General features: G+C 40.5%; 1 protein-coding gene across 1 annotated transcript; it reads right to left on the bottom strand.

Moving 5' to 3' along the window:
- Positions 1-1,737: 1,737 nt before the first annotated feature.
- LOC123502765 (stomatin-like protein 2, mitochondrial) lies at positions 1,738-12,803 on the bottom strand. Its single transcript, XM_045252013.1, has 8 exons — positions 12,499-12,803; positions 10,218-10,310; positions 6,577-6,724; positions 5,958-6,078; positions 4,762-4,889; positions 4,220-4,329; positions 2,853-2,985; positions 1,738-2,264 (listed from the first exon to the last, which is right to left on the bottom strand). The coding sequence occupies exons 1-8, from the start codon at positions 12,547-12,549 to the stop codon at positions 1,996-1,998; spliced, it is 1,053 nt and encodes a 350-aa protein (XP_045107948.1). The 5' UTR covers positions 12,550-12,803; the 3' UTR covers positions 1,738-1,995.
- Between the last annotated feature and the right edge of the window lie 7,103 nt (positions 12,804-19,906).

The raw sequence follows: 19,906 nt of genomic DNA, 5'->3' as shown, positions 1-19,906 counted from the left end.
TAGCACTTCCCATTCCTGCATTTCTAATTCTAATATTACACGGTCACTTCTTCCCATTGGACTCTGATATTGAATGATACAAGGGGGCTCAAGCTTTGTGAATACTAGGTCAAGCAATGATGGTTCTTCTTCACCTCTGTACTGTGTTGATTCTTCCACCCACTGATCCAGTGTATTCACCATAGTTAACTGTAACACCTCCTGGCTCCACAATCCAGCATTACCCATTACTTCCATCTCTCTCTCCAGTTTACTCTTTTGAAAATGAAGTCTCCTACTAATAGCCTTTTTCCATCTCTTATCATATTATCCAAGCATTTAAGCACCTCTCCTTGCATTTCCTTATGTTCTTCTGTTCTTCATGTATTGGTCTTCTTAAGTGGCACATACGTGACTATGATTCTCCTTTTTTTTAATTACTTTGGTCTTTATTGTTACTCCCATTACTACCACAATGCCATCTCCATAGTGCACTTCCTCCACACATATATCATCATGAACCATTATTAGTACTCCTCCTCCTCCTTTTCCCTTTCTGTCTCTTCTCCAACTTTTATATCCTTTTTCCTAAAAGCAAACATGGCCTTCTTCCTGTAGCTTTGCTTCTACAATATACATTACATCCAATCATTTCTCCTTCAAATAGTCTCTAACCTCCAACACACTGGACAACAACCCATCTATATTTGTATGTCACTCTTAATTTCTTGCTTCTTTCTTCACTCTTATTTCTTCCATTACTTCCTCTTTTCCCCGAAGATACCACTTCCTCAGTCTCATATCTAGAACCCTTCAGTAGAATTTCTTCTTCTCAATCTCCATCCTTTTCTCGTTTTTTTTCTTGGCTTCATTTCTTAGCATTCTCTCCTTTTCTCTCTCTTTCACGTTCACATCTCTTTTTCTCCATATATCTTTAAATTCCCTATCTTCAGCCAATTCCCCTTTTCTTGCCATTATCTCCTCCACCACCATTTGAGATCTCATTCTAACTTTCAGTGGTCTCTTTCCTTCTTCACCATACCTTCCCAACCTAAGCACTTCCTCCACTTCCTGCTTCCTGTGTGCTGTCGTGAACCGACTTTATAACACCTTTTGCCAACTCTGTGTGTGTGTAATTCACCTCAGTCACCTCCTAGTCACCCAGCCAGTCTTCCCCATTACAGAGTGAGCTCAGAGCTCATGGACCGATCTTCGGGTAGGACTGAGACCACATCAACACACAACACACACCTGGAAAGCAAGGCCACAACCTCTCGAGTTACATCCCGTACCTATTTACTGCTAGGTGAACAGGGGCCACACATTAAGAGGCTTGCCCATTTGCCTTGCCGTTTACCGGGACTCGAACCCAGCCCTCTCGATTGTGAGTCGAGCATGCTAACCACTACACTATGTGGTGTGTGTGTGTGTGTGTGTGTGTGTGTGTGTGTTTGTGTGTGTGTGTTTCATCTGCTGCAGTCTCTGATGAGACAGCCAGACGTTACCCTACGGAACGAGCTCAGAGCTCATTATTTCCGATCTTCGGATAGGCCTGAGACCAGGCACACACCACACACCGGGACAACAAGGTCACAACTCCTCGATTTACATCCCGTACCTACTCACTGCTAGGTGAACAGGGGCTACACGTGAAAGGAGACACACCCAAATATCTCCACCCGGCCGGGGAATCGAACCCCGGTCCTCTGGTTTGTGAAGCCAGCGCTCTAACCACTGAGCTACCGGGCGTGTGTGTGTGTGTGTGTGTGTGTGTGTGTGTGTGTGTGTGTGTGTGTGTGTGTGTGTGTGTGTGTGTGGTGTGCGTGTGTGTGTGTACTGAAATGACAGACCTGAGATATACAGTACATACTGTTAAAAGCACACACTCACACAATCAATCAACACTATTACAAAAAATCAGAAAAGCAGATGGGGGAAAAAAAAGAAAAAAAAGAGGAAAATATAATAAAAATGGAGAGAGAGAGAGAGAGAGAGAGAGAGAACAAAAAAGCAGTCCTATTGGTCTTCGGGCAAACTCTGAGAAAATGGCAATGGTGATGATGATAAAGATGGTGGAGGAGTTGGTTCAGCTGGCACCTCCTCCTGGTATTTGGAGTTTGCCTGCATGGTCTTGGCAAGAGCATTGTACATGGTGACTGCTGAGCCCACCACCCCAGTAACGTCCCCTGCGTTGGCCGGCAAGATGAGGGTGTTGTTTTGCTTGGCCAGGTGCTGGAATGCCTCAATATAAGATTGGGCAGTGGCAAGGGAGGCAGCATTCAGGCCTGTGTGGGAGTGATGGTTGGTGCTGAGATTTGAGGGCTAGACAAGACACACACACACACACACACACACACACACACACACACACACACATGTACACAAGACACACACACACACACACAAAGACCAAAGGTAAGATGGGTCAGCTATTCAAGGAATTATAAGTACTTTAACAGCAGGAAAGATGAAAACAGATTTTATCAGTACAGTGTACAGTATATAAGAGAGAGAGAGAGAGAGAGAGAGAGAGAGAGAGAGAGAGAGAGAGAGAGAGAGAGAGAGAGAGAGAGAGAGAGAGAGAGAGAGAGAGAGAGAGAGAGAGAGAGAGAGAGAGAGAGAAAAGATAACATGACTTGAGTCATGAAATGATAATTCAAAATTGATCTTATCACATGACACATTGAAGCATAAAGTGAAGAGATAATAGAAAAAGATGTGTATGAATTAAAAGAAAAGACTGCATAGATGTAGATACAGCAATGATCACAAATCCAACTAAGGCCCTTTATACATAACATAACTACATTAACACTGCCACACACACATACACGAACACATATATAAAGTTGTATACTGCCTGCCTTCCTTACCTTGCTTATGTGACAAAGCCTGACACAGAATACTGAGACCTTCAGCTCTACCCTTGGCATTGTTCACCTGCTCAACCTTGTCAGCCTCAGAGGCAAGGATGCGAGCTTTGCGCTTGCCTTCAGCCACATTGATCTGTGCAAGTTGATGAACAATAGATTAGGTTAGGTTACATTATACTGTGATTCACTGTTAAGTTTATTATTCATGATCATCATTTAATATATCATTTGTATAATTCTACAGAAAAGTATATGAGTGAAGTCAAAGATGCTAATAGGAGGAAGAACACTCAGTAGATAAAAAGACATGGTAGAAAGGTATGTATGAGAGGTGTTAGTGGAGACCAAGCACATGAACAAACAAAAAAGGAATGAATGTCTGGAAATGGAGAAGTGGAAAGACTTCTGCCTCAGCCATCCCCACCCATGGGATGCTCTAAGAGCGGGTGAGGTGTCACACACACACGCGCACACACACACACATAAAGCCCAGGCCCTGTAAAATTACAACTAGGTAAATACACACACACACACACAGAGAGAGAGAGAGAGAGAGAGAGAGAGAGAGAGAGAGAGAGAGAGAGAGAGAGAGAGAGAGAGAGAGAGAGAGAGAGAGAGAGAGATATTCCATCTTTTCCATCAAAATATTATAATTAGAAGTTGTCATTTGCCTTTTAGATCATAATTTGGTATCTTTCCTTACAAAAGATTATAGAAGACTTAAAATGAGCTTCTGTGGATATTCCCAGAGGTGAAAACATTGGTTATTCTAAGCAGAATATGCTCTATGCATATATGCATTCTAAGGTATTGTTTAGCTGTGGCATGAAATTAAAGTGTAGTCTGGTGATACTTTAACTTATGCAATACAATCTGAACATATTCACTGTCATTGTCTTGGAAGGAAAATGTGTGACCTGATTAACAAATAGCTAATTTGCTGTTAGCCTCACTTTTTCTCACTCCCTGCCTAGGCATTACACAGTCCCACACAGCCTATCACTTTGTCATTTATTACATCCATACTATTATGGTGTAATGTTGTCACTCGTTTCATCATGGGATATTGTACAGCTTCAAAAGTTGTACAAATCATGACTGAATTATTCACTATTTCAGATCCACAATATGGTTACCTACTTGACCTGGCCAGTCTATTTGCTACCACACCATACTTGAACTTCATGCCACAGCTAAACAATGACTCAAAATGCACATGTGCATGAAACTCAGAATAACCTGTATTGTCATCTGTGGCAATATCCACAGAAATTCATGTTACATCATCTATTAAAATGGTTCAAACTCAACTTATTGTAAACAATGTATTTCCATTTTAAAATGTACATGTTTGTATAAAGACTCACCTCAGCCTCCCTCACTCCCTCAGACTCCAGGATAGCTGCTCTCTTCCGCCTCTCAGCCTCAACCTGCATCTGCATGGCATCCTGCACCCGTGGTGGCAGCCGGATGTCACCTGGGGAGATACAGCAGCACTTACTTGACTGATATATGTACTTGCTATTGACCAGTGCGTACATATAAATGGATGGAGAGAAAACTAACAATGAACCAAAATTGAAGTTGTAGTGCAATGTATTTGTGTGCCATAGCTTATTGGGAAATGGAATAATTGATGTATCTAACCTGTAATATTATTAGATGCAGTGACCATATTTCATCTTGGTTCACTGTAATAACTGACGAATCACAGATAGGTAAATTCCACTAGAATCATGAATACATCCTTTAAAATTCCAACAAATATTACAGCCAGTTAAATCATCACTAGAATCATGGAAAGACTCATCAAAACTACAGAACTTCTAATGTAGCCTATCTAGACATGTCAAGATAAGGTGCAGAGACATTTGATAATACATATACTGCTTAGTTTTGTTGTACTTACGAATCTCATAACGAAGGCAGGTGATTCCCCAAGATTCAGATGCTTTGTTGATCACATCCACTATATTCATGTTCAGACTCTCACGCTCTCTGAACACATAGTCAAGAGAGATTTTACCCAACTCAGACCTGCAAACACACACATGCTAAAGAAAATAGTAGGTGTTGGTACATGAGATAAAAGTATGATACAAAGCTGTGGAAAACAAGATATGAAGGACATACAGAGGAACCATGGTTTAACTTGATTCATTCCTGAAGACTGTTCACAAATCAAAATTTTTGAAAACCAAAACGATTTTTCAATAGGAATCAATGTAAAATAGATTCATCCATTCCTACACCCCAGGGATGTATTTGAGATAGTGACTATGCATGCATCCCATGCTCTCTACAACACATCCTTTATCAAACATTTTTGTGTGGTTTTCAGCTTGAATAAACAAAAGATCATCGTTGCTACAGAAATGGCATCTAGCTGACAGCAAGACAGCATACGCTAATCTTCCTGATGGTGTTTATCCTCCATCACTCATTGTCCTAGAATAAGTGAGACACCTCTTTGTTGCAATCAACTGTGATGATGTCATTAGCCAATATGGTGGCCCACATAAACATCTCGCAGAATCTTTTTAATTCGAGACTTTTTTTTTTTTATTATTATATACTCCCAAGATGATGGCAGGAGTTATCAACTTTTTTTTATTATATATATATATATATATATATATATATATATATATATATATATTTTTTTTTTTTTTTTTTTCTTTCTTTTCCATGAAGAATGTATGAGTAACTAGTGCATATAGTTTTGTGTAAAGGAAAAGAGTTCTCTTTAGAGGACAGGCTGTGACTGCCCCCTTTTTAGGTGAGACACAAAGGGAAATGTTCAGTGAAGTCACAACTGACTTTAATGATAAGTTCACAGGACCCTCTGAACCAATGCTATTAGATTTCAATGGGAGTAATTACCATATTGGCAGGTATCTACTGCCTCCTCCATAAACCAGCAAAGCACCTTTGAAATAATACTATTCAACACACACAAAGGAAAACATAAATTAAGAACTTTATTACAAATGTGGAACACAATAGGAATACAATAGGATGTGAGAACCTTGGCAGTGAATGATAATTTAATGAGGTCTAGTGGTTATGTCAGTAGTATGGGTGTGGTGGAGAAAGTGTACAGACCTCATGGTGGTTTGTGCAAGCTGTGTGATGGCAAACTCTGGGTCCTCCACACCATAACTGGCTCGATAAGGATCAATGATGCGAAGATACAGCACGCCATCAATGTTGAGTGCCACATTGTCTGCCGAGGACAATGAAAATTAAATAAATAAAGAAAAGTAAAATGGGGAAGGCATTTTATAATAAAAACAGCAGGTAAGAAATGTATAATAAAGATGAAAGAAAGAAAAACTTATAAAAATCTAGGCTGAAGGAAAAGGATTAAAAAGAACAGAAAATAAGATGTACATGACATCCCCAAAAATCAAATCAATCAAATCATATCAATCAAATAGATAACAAAATAGCAAAATTAATCTTATCAAAATATAGAAGCCAATAAACAAATATGATTGAAAAAATAGAGATGATACAATGAAGATGAAAAAAATTTTCACAAAGGCTGAAATGACAAAAGAATGAGCACAAAAAAAAAAAAAAAAAAAAAAAAAAAAGCAAATATAAGAAGTTAGAAAGAGAAAGATTTAGTAACAAAACAGGGGCAAATAAAGAACAAAGAAAACAAAACAAAGAAAAGTTGGGGGCAAAAGGCAAGGAGAAGGAGGAGGAGGAGGAGTACCTGAGGTGATGGCAGCTTGCTGGGGCACATCAATGGCAATTTCTTTAAGGCTCTGCACATACTTGACCTTGTCCAGCAGCGGAATGAGCACATTGATGCCAGGCTCCAGCACTCGGTGGAATCTCCCCATCCGCTCCACCACCCACGCCTCATGGGAGAGTGGTGACAGTGAAGAGGAGGATAATGACATTGATGGAGACAGTAATAACAGTAATGGTAATTATCTTCTTTCTCCTCCTCCTCTTGATAGTAACAATAATTCATTTTGCAACTCTCATCCTTATGACAATAATGACAACAATAATACAGTCTGAGAAAAAAATCCAGTTAGAGGCTGGGATCTGATAATGTTAATATAATACTAATCCTATGTTAATAATGGCAATAAAAGTGATGAGACATCATACAACACAATAAAAGTATTGGATAGTTTTGCATTCATTATTTTCCTTACTTCCAATGACACAGCTAAGAGGGGCAGATGGGGGCCTGCCCTGGCTGCACTTTTTGGCGAGACATTTTTGGTATGTTGTATAATTGACAACTGACCGTCAGTTTTACATTATTAGGTCTATGCTTGCTATTGATAATCAAGCCTAAACACATATTCTTGATATGCACAGGCATGCAGATGCCTTACTGTGCATTTCAAATTGGTTATGTAGGTCTTGCAAGTAGCTAATAATCATAAAATTTTTCCTTTTAAAGGATTTAATTCAAATTTCAATCAATAGAAGATAGCTAATGCAGTCACCAGAGTGACACTTAATAAGTCACTCATGGTGATTTTGGGTCCCAGGCTGGTTGAACCTGCAGCCTGCTGAAATGAAATGTTAGTTATGCATTTCTGTTTGAATGTTGTTGGGTACAGGAGGATAATGACACTACCACACTGTGAGAGAGAGAGAGAGAGAGAGAGAGAGAGAGAGAGAGAGAGAGAGAGAGAGAGAGAGAGAGAGAGAGAGAGAGAGAGAGAGAGAGAGAGAGAGAGGAGCTAATCCCTATTGCCTGTGTCGCCTCCTTTCCTTCCCTCCTCGTCACTCTTCCCTTGTGTCTTTAGAGGGAGAGAGCAAGTGAGGACAGGGTAGCAGGTCACGGCCACAAACTAATTAGGGCTTGTTTTACGGAAGAGGTCGGCAAACACGTCTCCAACCATGTAGAGGAAAATGAAACAAAAAATTCATCAATTAATTTTGATTGATTCTCCTAAACTTTTTGTGATGAGGGTTCGGATGAAGCCATAGGCAGTGTTAAGGCAATCTGCCGTTTTATGACTGAACTGAATGATCTGAGTCGTTATTAGTGTGTTGAAGTAAGATAATGATACTGTGAAGTATCATTAATCATCTTGTCCAGCTTTATACCTGTCTAAATATAATTTTTTGTAATAGCGTTATTGTGAGTCATGTGATATATGTGATGATGACGACAGTGAGAAAAAAATGTGTTTGAAAAGATCATAGCAATCTTATGATATAAGCAGAGGGTAGAGAAATGTGGCAGTGAGGCATGCAGTGAAGTCTAGGAGGGAGATACATGTGTGACGGAGGGAGGCAAGGGTTCAAGGTCAAGCTGTCTGCAATTAAACATTTGTTTTTTGTTGTCTTCTTTTCTTGAAGTATCTGATTCTAATTATCATTAAATTAATACATGTAAGGACATAATTATTCCTCAAAAAACTGAGAACTAAAGAACGCATGATGCCTGGCCACGTACTGAGTCACTGAGTGAGAGAGAAACACACCAAAGGTTGAAATTTATCAAAAGAAAAATATTCATATAAATTTTTTTGCATAGACACAAGCATCAAGTGATACACAATTTCTTAGGGCGTGAGTCATGCTATGATACAACTGCATGAGACATTTAAAAATGGCTTCCTGATAGGAAGGGTATTTAATTATAAAATAAAATTCAAGTCTGAAGGTCTTGGAGAGACAATAATCCCAAAATAAATCCTGCACTACCCCCTTAAAGTCTAAGTTAAACTGTCCTAACCTCCTTTTTCTTGTTGGGGGGTGGAATTTGTATAAGTCAGACATTCACTTCTGTCGGACCAACCTTCCCCCCTATTAGTCCAAGTTAGCGAGGGTCAACAGTACTTCATGTTTAGGATTTTTTTTCTTCACACACTTGGCTATTACTGTTAGGTTAGCTTTAGTGTTACATTAACTTAGATTAAGTTTGTTTTAGCTTAGTTGGTCAGGGAAATTAAAATAAAAAAAATTTGCATTTCCCTAAAAATTCTTAAGAGACAAGTGACCACATTTGGCAAACAAAGAACCCATTTGTGCTATCCAGACTTTTTTCATTACCCAGACCAGCGCCTGTATCTTCTAGTCCGGAAAAATGAGGGTCGAGAATATTCCCAGTTAGTGAGGAGTGGTGGATTTTACGTGGCAAATGTGGTAGCCTGTATTTACATTATTTTCTTCTATTTCTTTTCTCCAACAATCTATCCCCTAGCCATGGATTGTTACGATAAGATAAAGATCATATGCTGAGTCTAAATAGCTGATAGGTGGCTGGTATGTATATAGTGTGTGTTCCACAAGATCTTCCCACACCACTTCCCATTCCATTCTTTACTTGGGAAAGTTGATCAAACACTAGACATTATTCATAAAAGAAATTAACTTTCAAGTAGGTAAGAGAAGAGAGGCCACAGAGCTCTGAGAGAGATTTGCTTATCAAGATTTTCCCATACATCCACCTGGCAGGGAGTAAACATATCACCTGTGGGCTGTACTACTTCTGGGAAGGACACCTGCAAACAAAAACACTAACTACATCACTGATGTGTTCATCTTCTAATATGAATATACATACTGGGAAAAATAATAACTAGAGAACTTTTTTTTATGTTACGGCCTATAGTGCCTGTAGGCGTACTTGAAGAGTATATGTGAGAAGCGCTGTTCAGCTTCCGCCCATCAGTGGTGCAGGCAATTTTATTTCTAGTGGTACCCATATCACCACCAAAACACATCTTTGGTGTAACCACCTAGAACCTGGGTATCATGGTGACACATAGGTAACTTTAAACCACTCGACAAATGGCATAGCTTCAAAGTGGTATGTGGTGGGATTTGAACCTCTGCGTGGACGTCTGCCCAATCCCATGCTCACAGCCTCCCTATACGCACATCACTTTAACAAAAACAAGTAGATGTGTTTAAGAGGGATTCTCTTGGCAACATGTGCAGTGCTCTGAAGAATAATTGTGTGTAATTCACTGTTTGATCTGCTGCAGTCTCTGACGAGACAGCCAGACGTTACCCTACGGAACGAGCTCAGAGCTCATTATTTCCGATCTTGGGATAGGTCTGAGACCAGGCACACACCACACACCGGGACAACAAGGTCACAACTCCTCGATCTACCTACTCACTGCTAGGTGAACAGGGGCTACACGTGAAAGGAGACACACCCAAATATCTCCACCCGGCCGGGGAATCGAACCCCGGTCATCTGGCTTGTGAAGCCAGCGCTCTAACCACTGAGCTACCGGGCCGTGTGTGTGTGTGTGTGTGTGTGTGTGTGTGTGTGTGTGTGTGTGTGTGTGTGTGTGTGTGTGTGTGTGTGTGTGTGTGTGTACTATAAGTAAACCACACCCATCCAGCAAAGCCTTCCACACTCACCTCCTGCTGCGGAACGAAGAGCACCACAGTGTTGAGTGGCAAGTGTGAGCGCATCCGCACTGCCTGTGTCAGCACCGACTGCACTCGAGATTGCTGAACAACCACAGGCATGAATGCAAATTGCTGATTAGAAATTTTGAAATAATTTCCCCAACACGTTCACTCAAATTTCATGATATTTAGAGAATATAATATATTTACACCAACAAACAAGCTACTAAGACTCCAAAGCCATAAGAAGTACCAAATACACAACAGGGAACCTTATATAATAAGCAATATAATATCTTGCTGCATATAAACACAAATGAGTGCAAATCGTGTTGTAAAATAGTCCAAAGAATTAAAAACAAACTGGTCTAAAAGCTAATTATCTAATAAAATGATGATAAGAATAATGATTGACATTAGAGAAAAACTGGAGATTTTGGAATGTAGTTCCACAAAGGTATTCTCACAATGAAATGGAGTTTCTGAAAGAGGTGTTTGCAAGCCTGGTCAATGTTGGTTAGTAAGTGGAAAAGGGGGTGGAGGTGGTCTGAATAATTCTTCCATGAATGCAATGTGATCATGTTGTAATAAGTTATTCCAGCCTCCAATTCTTTTGGCCCTGGTCACTCCAGCTCCAAGTTCTTCAGGCCCTGGTCACTCTGGCCCCTAGTTTGGCCTACCTGCATGTGCTCATGTGAATGACTGAGTCCATGAGTGTGTTTGAACCCAACAAATGTCTTACAGTGTGGCTCATTATTTGAGGTTATAATACTGGATTTGGAGAGTAACCTTTGATCACTGACAATGCTGCTCACCAATAACACAACACTCGCAGCAGTCACCACATCCAGTCAAAGGTGTTACTGATATATTTTCAGGGGATTTTTTTTATGTGAATTTGTTGATTTCTGACCTCATTTTGCAACTTTTGTTAGGCAATTCAGTGGTTCCCCTCTCCCACAATAATAAAAACAGGTCCCCCAAAATCATTGGTTGAAAAGAATCAAAACTTAAAAATTACCCATTTCTCTCGAGACCAGTGATCAAGGTGGTATGCCAGAATGACGGATAGCCAGGGAAAACAAGGCCTGAGGTGACTGGAAATTGATCATGTAGGCCCTGCTCCTTCTAAGCTTCATCTAATCCTATGTCAAATTGTAATTTGGTTTTTACATCTAATAAGTAGTTGAGAGCAGTATTAGTAATAGTGATAGTAGAGCAGTAGAATAATCATTATTATTTTATTTTATTCAATTTTTTTGGTCAATTTTTAGTTTCACCCAATCAATGATTTTTTGATGTAGTTTATGTGTTTCTAGTGAGATCTACCACAGTGATCTGATTGATGTTCTACATCACTTCAGTCACAAATGTGTAGTTTTCTAAGTTATGACTCTTCAATTTGCTGTAGACTAGTTGGGGATGCTGTGCCCACCCCCTTCGCGAATCCCCACTCTAGACTAGACAGGGGGCATAGTCCCCCTGGACCCCCCACTGGTTACTAACCAAACCTAATTCTAATCTATAAATGAAATCTAACGAAGCACTGGCAACACTGCTCACCAATAGCAGCAACACTCATCTCAGCCGTCGCCACTACCGCTGTCAAAGGTGTAATTAATGTAATTTCATATATTTTTTATGTGATTTTGTTAATTTTCAACCTCTTTTGTAATGCGCGTTACTTGATTTAATGATCCCCACCCAAAAAAGCCCGATTTTCCACAGGTCCCCCTAGATCGTTGGGAAAACATGTAGGCATAAGTTTAAAAAATTAATTACCTAAAAAGTATGCATTTGCAATGGAAATGATGTAGACCATCAATCAATACACTATACATCTCATCAGAAACACATAAGCCATGTCAGAAAATTGTTGGTTGGGTGAAACTGAAAATTGCCAATCTTTTTTTATTTTTTATTTATAGAATACTTTATTTCTTTAATCCACGGCTATGAACTCACAACCACCACTAATTTAAGCTATAGGACCTCCATCACATACTGCCACATCAGCTTACTTGCCTTCAGCTTTATTTGGTTTATCTAGTTCTATTCCACCAAAAGGCAGTGCTCTAAAACGCCTCTATTAAATAGGAAAATATAGTAACTAGTGATATGCAAAATTAATAGAGGTAAAACCTGCACAGATATTGATATTATTTTAATATAAATTATAATTGTTATACAAGTAAACTAAAAGAATCACCACTGGCTATAGGCATGACCTTTCGCTGGTAGGCCAACCCTTATCTCAAAACCTATCCGCCTAGTCCCTGCACACACTCACCAGCACACTCCTGCACGGTCTGGCTGCTGTTCTCAGCGTGGAGGCCAACATGCTGCAGCACACAGAAGCTTCAGCACAACTTCACTGCTTGCTGTGGAGTGTTGCCTAATATCGCAACTCCCTTAAGTATTTCACTGTTTGGCTCTAATGTTTTCTTCCTTCTCTTTACTTGTCTTCTTTGTTGTTGTCCAATACTTTTCTGTCGTTTGTCTTCTACTTGCTCTCTGATGTCCCCGGGTCCACACTCTGCGTTACATCAGCTGCTGCTGGACTCTTCCTAGGAGGCGTGTTGCGGGAAGCTTTCTTCCTTTGCAACGGTACGGTTCATTTTTTTTTTTCCCTATCAAGCATAGCAGAAAAAAGGATTTAGAAAAATAATATAATTATAAACAAATAACTACATAAAGTAAAGATAAGGGTACATGAACTAGAATCTAAAACTAATAAATAAATAATAATAATAAAAAAATAAATAAATGACCCAACAGCCCTTCTGAGTTGTATTCACCAAGCTGCAGGTTTGCCTGCATATGTATATGACTATAGGACAGGGTACGATTTTGAGTAAATTTGGCACGAAATTGTCCATAAAGTACATTTTTCGAATCTCATGTTAGAAGCTTTCTACCTAATTGACTGGTAGTTTCTACTCGAATGAAAATTTGTCTCGTACAACATCACATAACTAACAGGTATCATACTCGTCAGAATACCACTATCGCGTTGTCTCACTCTCCAATCCCCTCCTTCTCCTGCCCAGCCCTCAAGGGAAGGCAGCAAGATGCTCATGTCAATAATCGCTAGTCTGTGTGTCTGTTGTGAACTTGGAGTGGTTAATCAGCCGAGGAACGCGACAAGCGCATTATATTGATAAACCTTGTACAGCGTGTAAGGGTTGTTAACCCCTTCAGAACTGGGACGCATTTCTACCACGAGTTTTAGGCATGTTTAGATAATTTTATTTACATTAGGAAAGGTTTATGGAGGTCAGAAGATTAATGGCCAGAATCTTCACTATTCTAATCTCACAAATTTTTGAAGCAGTATAAAATTACCAAAATAGTAAGTAGAATGAATATGGAAACGTATCATGGTACTGTAGAGATGAAACTGATGAAAAAGTCAGAAAAACCATATTATGTTGATAGTTTACATCAATTTAAGAGGGACAGTGTTGTGAAAATGTTGCTTACTTACTGTACTTATGTGTGTGTGTGTGTGTGTTGGGATGGATATGTGTGGATTCCTTGGGATGTATGCATGCGCGTGCATGTGTAAATGGATTGGGATGGATGTGTGTGGATTTTTTGGGGGGATGTATGCATGCGTGAGTGTGTAGATAGATTGGGATGGATGTGTGTGGATGGTTTGGGATGTGTGTACGTAGTGCCGGAGATAATGATAAGTTTTTAGTTATTAAGGTCATAGCTGTAAGTGTAGCGACACACGTGGATCACCTGACATAGACATACAGACGTACGGACGAACTGCAGACGCGTCCCAGAGGACGAGAAAGTAGCCAGTCATGAATTACATAAAAACATTAAATTCACTCTCTATGTAATCAGAAGTTTTAACGAATTTTTCACTCCAGTAAGTAGAGGGAGAACTGAACTGTTCAGAAAAGTGTTTTTCAGTAATATAATCTCATTAGTAATGGCAATCAAAATCACTTTCAGTTACTACACACCAGTCCTATTTTGGCGACTGACAATGCTTGGGAGGGGAAGGAAGCAGGGACCACCAGGGGGGATTGAGCGTGAGAAACAAAAGCGAGAGACATTTCCCAGTCCCAGATCCATGCAGTGCCGCTCCTCCTCCGTCTGAGATGCATATTAGTCGCATACTTGCTCATTAAGTTTTGACATAATTTTTATATAAAAAACATTGCGTATACATATGTATATTTTTAAATTGTTTACTCAGTGCCACTCTCTCTTCGTCTGATGCAGATACGGCTATTCTGTATAGGCACCTGATCCACGTGTGTGTGCTTTAGTTAGGTTAGCTAGTGTAGTGAGTGATGTTATTGCGTTGGCTGTGGTGTTATGAACAGTGGAGGAAATTGTGTCACCACCTGGTACACCTCTCCAATAACAATGTTTTTCGGCCTAAAGACAAGTGGAGTTTTTTTTTTTTTTTTTTTTGTGTGTGTGTGTGTGTGTATATTTTTCTAGTTGTATTTACCTAGTTGTAGTTTTACAGGGCCTTTATGCTCGTGTGGCCCCGTCTCCATATCTATACTTATCCAGTTTTTCTTTAAGACTATGCACTCTCGTTGCTGACACCACTTCCTCACTCAAACTGTTCCAAGTCTCAACACATCTTTGCGGGAAACTATATTTTTTTAACATCTCTCAGACATCTTCCCTTCCTCAGTTTCTTACTATGCGATCTTGTGCTTCTAATGTCATATTCTTCTCTCAGGACTAGTTTCTCATTATCCACTTGATCCATTCCGTTAATCAATTCATAAACTTGTATCAGATCCCCCCTCTCTCTTCTCTGTTCCAGGGTTGTTAGATCCATAGCTTTTACTCTCCTCATATGTCATCCCTTTAAATTCTGGAACCCAGTCTTGTAGCCATTTTTTGTAGTCTCTCCATGCAATTTCTTTGTGTGTTTCTTTTTATGGGGGGTCCACACCACTCCTGCATATTCCAATCTGGGTCTTATTTTAGTATTTATAAATTTCTTCATCATTTATTTGGCCATATAGTGAAATGCTAATCCAATAGTGTGTGTGTGTGTGTGTGTGTGTGTGTGTGTGTGGAATTAAGAACAACCCGTGTCGTGCGAGTCGCCACAAGTTGACTGTAATTAGGCTGTGTAGTGACTTATATGATGAAATTTTTTTGTGTACTTTATTTTATAGTGAGTGAGATATCCTCTTTCCGGTGAGCTGGGACTGTAAGCGAACGAATGCGATTGTGGGGAGAGAAAGTTCATTTAATATTATTTTATTCATTTGTTGTAAAGTATGTGAATTTGCATTCGGCACTGTCCCCGAGAAACCGTCAGGGACAGTGCCTTGCATTCAATGTTAATCATTCAAAATAAAAAATCAGTGCCTTTGATAACAGCTGCCGCTAACATTAGTTATGAATAAAGCTTCAAAATTTATTCAAAATTTTCATAATCTTCCCTTTTTTATCGTAAATTTTATTTATTTATTTATTTTATTTTCTTATTTTTCCCGCATTACATGTGTGTGTGTGTGTGTGTGTGTGTGTGTGTGTGTGTGTGTGTGTGTGTGTGTGTGTGTAATTCACTGTTTGATCTGCTGCAGTCTCTGACGAGACAGCCAGACGTTACCCTACGGAACGAGCTCAGAGCTCATTATTTCCGATTTTCGGATAGGCCTGAGACCAGGCACACACCACACACCGGGACAACAAGGTCACAACTCCTCGATTTACATCCCGTACCTACTCACTGCTAGGTGAACAGGGGCTACACGTGAAAGGAGACACACCCAAATATGTGTGTGTGTGTGTGTGTGTGTGTGTGTGTGTGTGGGGAAGACACTCCGAGGGAAAAGGATTTACAGCTTTGTAATCAAAGGTAATAAAATAATCATGTTCCTTATAATTAGGTATATTTTAGATGTTGGTACGTTTTGTTAAGATTTGGTACGTTTACTTCACGTGATCTGGTACAATACGATCAGTAAAATGAGACAGGCAACCCTGCTAAAGAATGCGTTTCATTTGTATGGGAAGGGAGATGCGTTCCACTTGTACGGCTGGAAGACCTGACTGGAAGGAAATAACTCTCATCATTTGAAAAAAATTACACGGAAATCAATTACGTAGGTAGGGGAAGGTGGGGTAAAGTGGTATGTACGGAGGCAAAGTGGATCACTGGGTTTCCCAGCCAAATCCAGTGGGATGACATTTAAAATAATAGAAGTCAGGCGTTCTGTGCCGTCCCTGCGTGCTCTGATGACTTCCTGAAGGGATGGTCGTCTCTGAAAGGACGTGGGAGGCTGGTATCATCAGGGTAGGAGTGGATAGAACAAGAAGTTTGGTTATCAATGAATAATAGGGAGAGAGGGTGATAGGACAGAACCCTGAGGAACACCAGTTCATAGATTTAAAAGAACAGTGGCCGTCTACCACTGTTGCAATAGAACGGTCGGAAAGGAAACTTGAGATAAAGTTGCAGAGAAGATAGAAACCGTAAGATGGAGTAGTGGTGGGCAAGTACCGCTAATTTCAGTACCGGTACGTACCGGTACAAAAGACACCGTTACCGATACTACCGGTACTGTACCGGTACACACACACACACACACACACACACACACACACACACACACATATATATATATATATATATATATATATATATATATATATATATATATATATATATATATATATATATATATATATATATATATATATGTATGTGTGTGTGTGTGTGTGTGTGTGTGTGTGTGTGTGTGTGTTGGAAATTGCCAATTTAAATATCTAGCATTTATCATTTCTATCTACATAAAGCAAATCACACAGCTCTTTCATAAATATTTTTGTAAAAAAAAAAAAAAAATAAATATATAAATAAAAGACACACGGCCGTCTTCATAATATATTGTGGTTCCTTTTAAAACTGATGGGAAATACCTAAATTATAGCAAACTAACATGAAACAAATAATTCGTAATGGTATGAATTGAGTGGTATGCAGCAGCAGCAGCAGCAGTAGTAGAAGTAGAAATGCAATGGTAAAATGCCGGCCAACTGCAGTGTTACTGCACCGCCAGACGCCAGTCCGCCAGACCGCCACCCGTCCCGGCCACCGATCCGCCGAGTGGTGCCGACACATTATTCATTCTTAGCGGTAGGAAGCAGCAGAGTCCCGGCACAGACGCTAGACGGTACAAGCGTCAAGCGGTACCGGAAATGATGCCGGCACATTCAGTCGTACCAGTACAGACGCGTCTCGCCGAGCTACCGAGACCGCGCCGACGCGCCAGGGCAGCCAGTCGGTACCAGTGTGGAGCGGTACCGAGAGTGAGAATGACTCAATGTTACCGTCTTACCCATCACCGCTCGCCTTGAGCCACCTCCACGCTGTATACAATTTGCTCAGTACCGTTTCGGCTATTTACCGGTACGGAAAATTTTACCGGTACAGTACCGTTAAGGCTGGTACTGGTACCGGTACTGGTACTTGCCCACCAGTCCGTGAGCCGCGCTGCACTTGGCAGGACAAGGCGCTGGCCGTGAGGGACAGTGAGTGGTGGAGATGAAGATACCGATAATAGTGATATCTATAGTAGCGAAGAGAATATTGTGTGTGTAGCCTCTCAGTAATCAGAGGTTAACTATTTAAACATGGTTGAGGACACAAAGTGGACAGTGGAGTGTGGGTGCCTGCTAGTGACACGGACAGCCGCCGCCGAGCAGTCTTTGGCTAACGTAAGTAATATATTGGTGTAACTCATCATTTCACGGTGGTGCCATGTCATAACCTAACGTTGGTAACCTCCAGGACAACATATCAGTGAACTAACACCTGCACATACTTATAAAACCAAATAATTCAAATCTTGAAAACGTAAACAAACCGATCCCTGACCCGCCGCCTCTCTCTCAGCCATTATCTGCCTCATCTCTCACTCATTACAGGCCAGACAGGTCACAAAGTGGAGCCATAGGCCTAATCTTTCATGTCAGTTGTTGAGATATATCCGCAATTACCTGATTTGTGTGCTATGGAGGCTCAGTGAGAAGAAGCGGGCCTACCCATGACGTCACGAGCCCCAGGCTGTGACGTCATCACCAGCTCCCGCCCAAAATGCCGGTCCCAGATGCTCGACTTCCACTATTATTTATATTTGTCTCAGTTCATTTATTTCGAGTCACAAGTGCCTTTTAAGGGTTTCTAATGATAGTTCGCAGTGTTTTACGTGTCTTCCATGCTTGAGTTGAGTGAAGTACGGTGATGTAGAGGGTGTTTATGACTTGAATGGGAGGGCCAAAATACGCTAAAATTTTTACCTCCGCTATCTGTGATTTTTTATTTGAGGTTGTAGCGAAGTGTTTGTGTTTTCAAAAGATGGTTTATCATGAGAAAAGTGTGCAAGGCTCCTGAGAAGTTAAAGATGTGGACTTTAAGAATGATATGTAGTCCTGTTAATATTGTAAACAACGTCATTTTTAAATATTATTTTTCTAATAGGGCGAGTTGCCAGGTTTTGATATATCGAAATGATAGTCATAATTTTTGAAAAACGTTATCGATTCAGTTGAATGAAATTGGTGGGCTTTGAAATTGTGTTTAAGCAAGTCGAAGTTCTAATACTTTATTTAGTATATTTTTGAGCTATTTTTATTATTCCTTTTCTCGGCAATGTTTTTGTATTTTAGAAGTTAGTTTCGATTGATAACGAGTCAGAATTTTTATAACATTCGTGTCCAGCTGCCTTTTTGGGAATCCTCATTTTCAAAATGATTTGCGTAACGAGTATATGTGACGTCATCAAGGGAGGGCCGACCCCCCACCCCCGGCTGGACCCAGGCCGATACCTGGCTCCAGGCCCGAGGGTGTGGGGGTGGGTGTGTGTGTGTGTGTGTGTGTGTGTGTGTGTGTGTGTGTGTGTGTGTGTGTGTGTGTGTGTGTGTGTGTGTGTGTGTGTTATCTTTCGTTATGAGGGAGCCCACCAGCTGGAACCACTGACACCCAGCTCCCAGCTGGAGGGTGTTGGAGGGAGGTGTGTGTGTGTGTGTGTGTGTGTGTTTTCTTTCATGGTACTTAGTGTGTGTGTGTGTGTGTGTGTGTGATTCACTATGGTCGCCCGGTAGTCACCCAGCCAGCCTTCCCCATTACGGAACAAGCTCAGAGCACATAGACAGATCTTCGGATAGGACTCAGACTGTGTGTGTGTGTGTGTGTGTGTGTGTGTGTGTGTGTGTGTGTGTGTCGTTATTTCACCGTTCTGTATACGTTTCATCTCTGGCGTCCCTCTTTATTATCCTAGTCTGTCAACACAAACTGCAAGTAATAGCGTATAGCGAAATGTGTCCTATTCTTAGCGCTTATTGAGCAAGGGGAAGCTATGATATGTAGGAAACACATAGCCCGGAGCAAAGCAAGGTGCCTCTATCGCCTCGCCTCGCCCCGCCGTGTTAACCCCTGCAGTAACATGACGTGTTTTCATATTTATTCTGGCTATTACTCAATGATTTTATACAGCTTCACAAACTTATGTGGGGATTAAAATAGTGAAAACTGGCCATTAATCTCTGACACCGTAGACCCTTCTTATTGTAAGCAAAATCATCTAATCACACACAAACTATCGTAAAATGCCACTTAAGGGATTAGACTCGACTCACTCAGACGCCCATAACTGAGTGCATGGCGGTAATTCAGTGCTGGAGATCTTAATGACAACAGT

Source organism: Portunus trituberculatus, chromosome 12, assembly GCF_017591435.1.
Source record: "Portunus trituberculatus isolate SZX2019 chromosome 12, ASM1759143v1, whole genome shotgun sequence".
Classification (NCBI taxonomy): Eukaryota; Metazoa; Arthropoda; class Malacostraca; order Decapoda; family Portunidae; genus Portunus; species Portunus trituberculatus.
The sequence above is the reverse complement of the archived record's forward strand: the minus strand, read 5'-3'. Positions and strand labels throughout refer to the sequence as shown.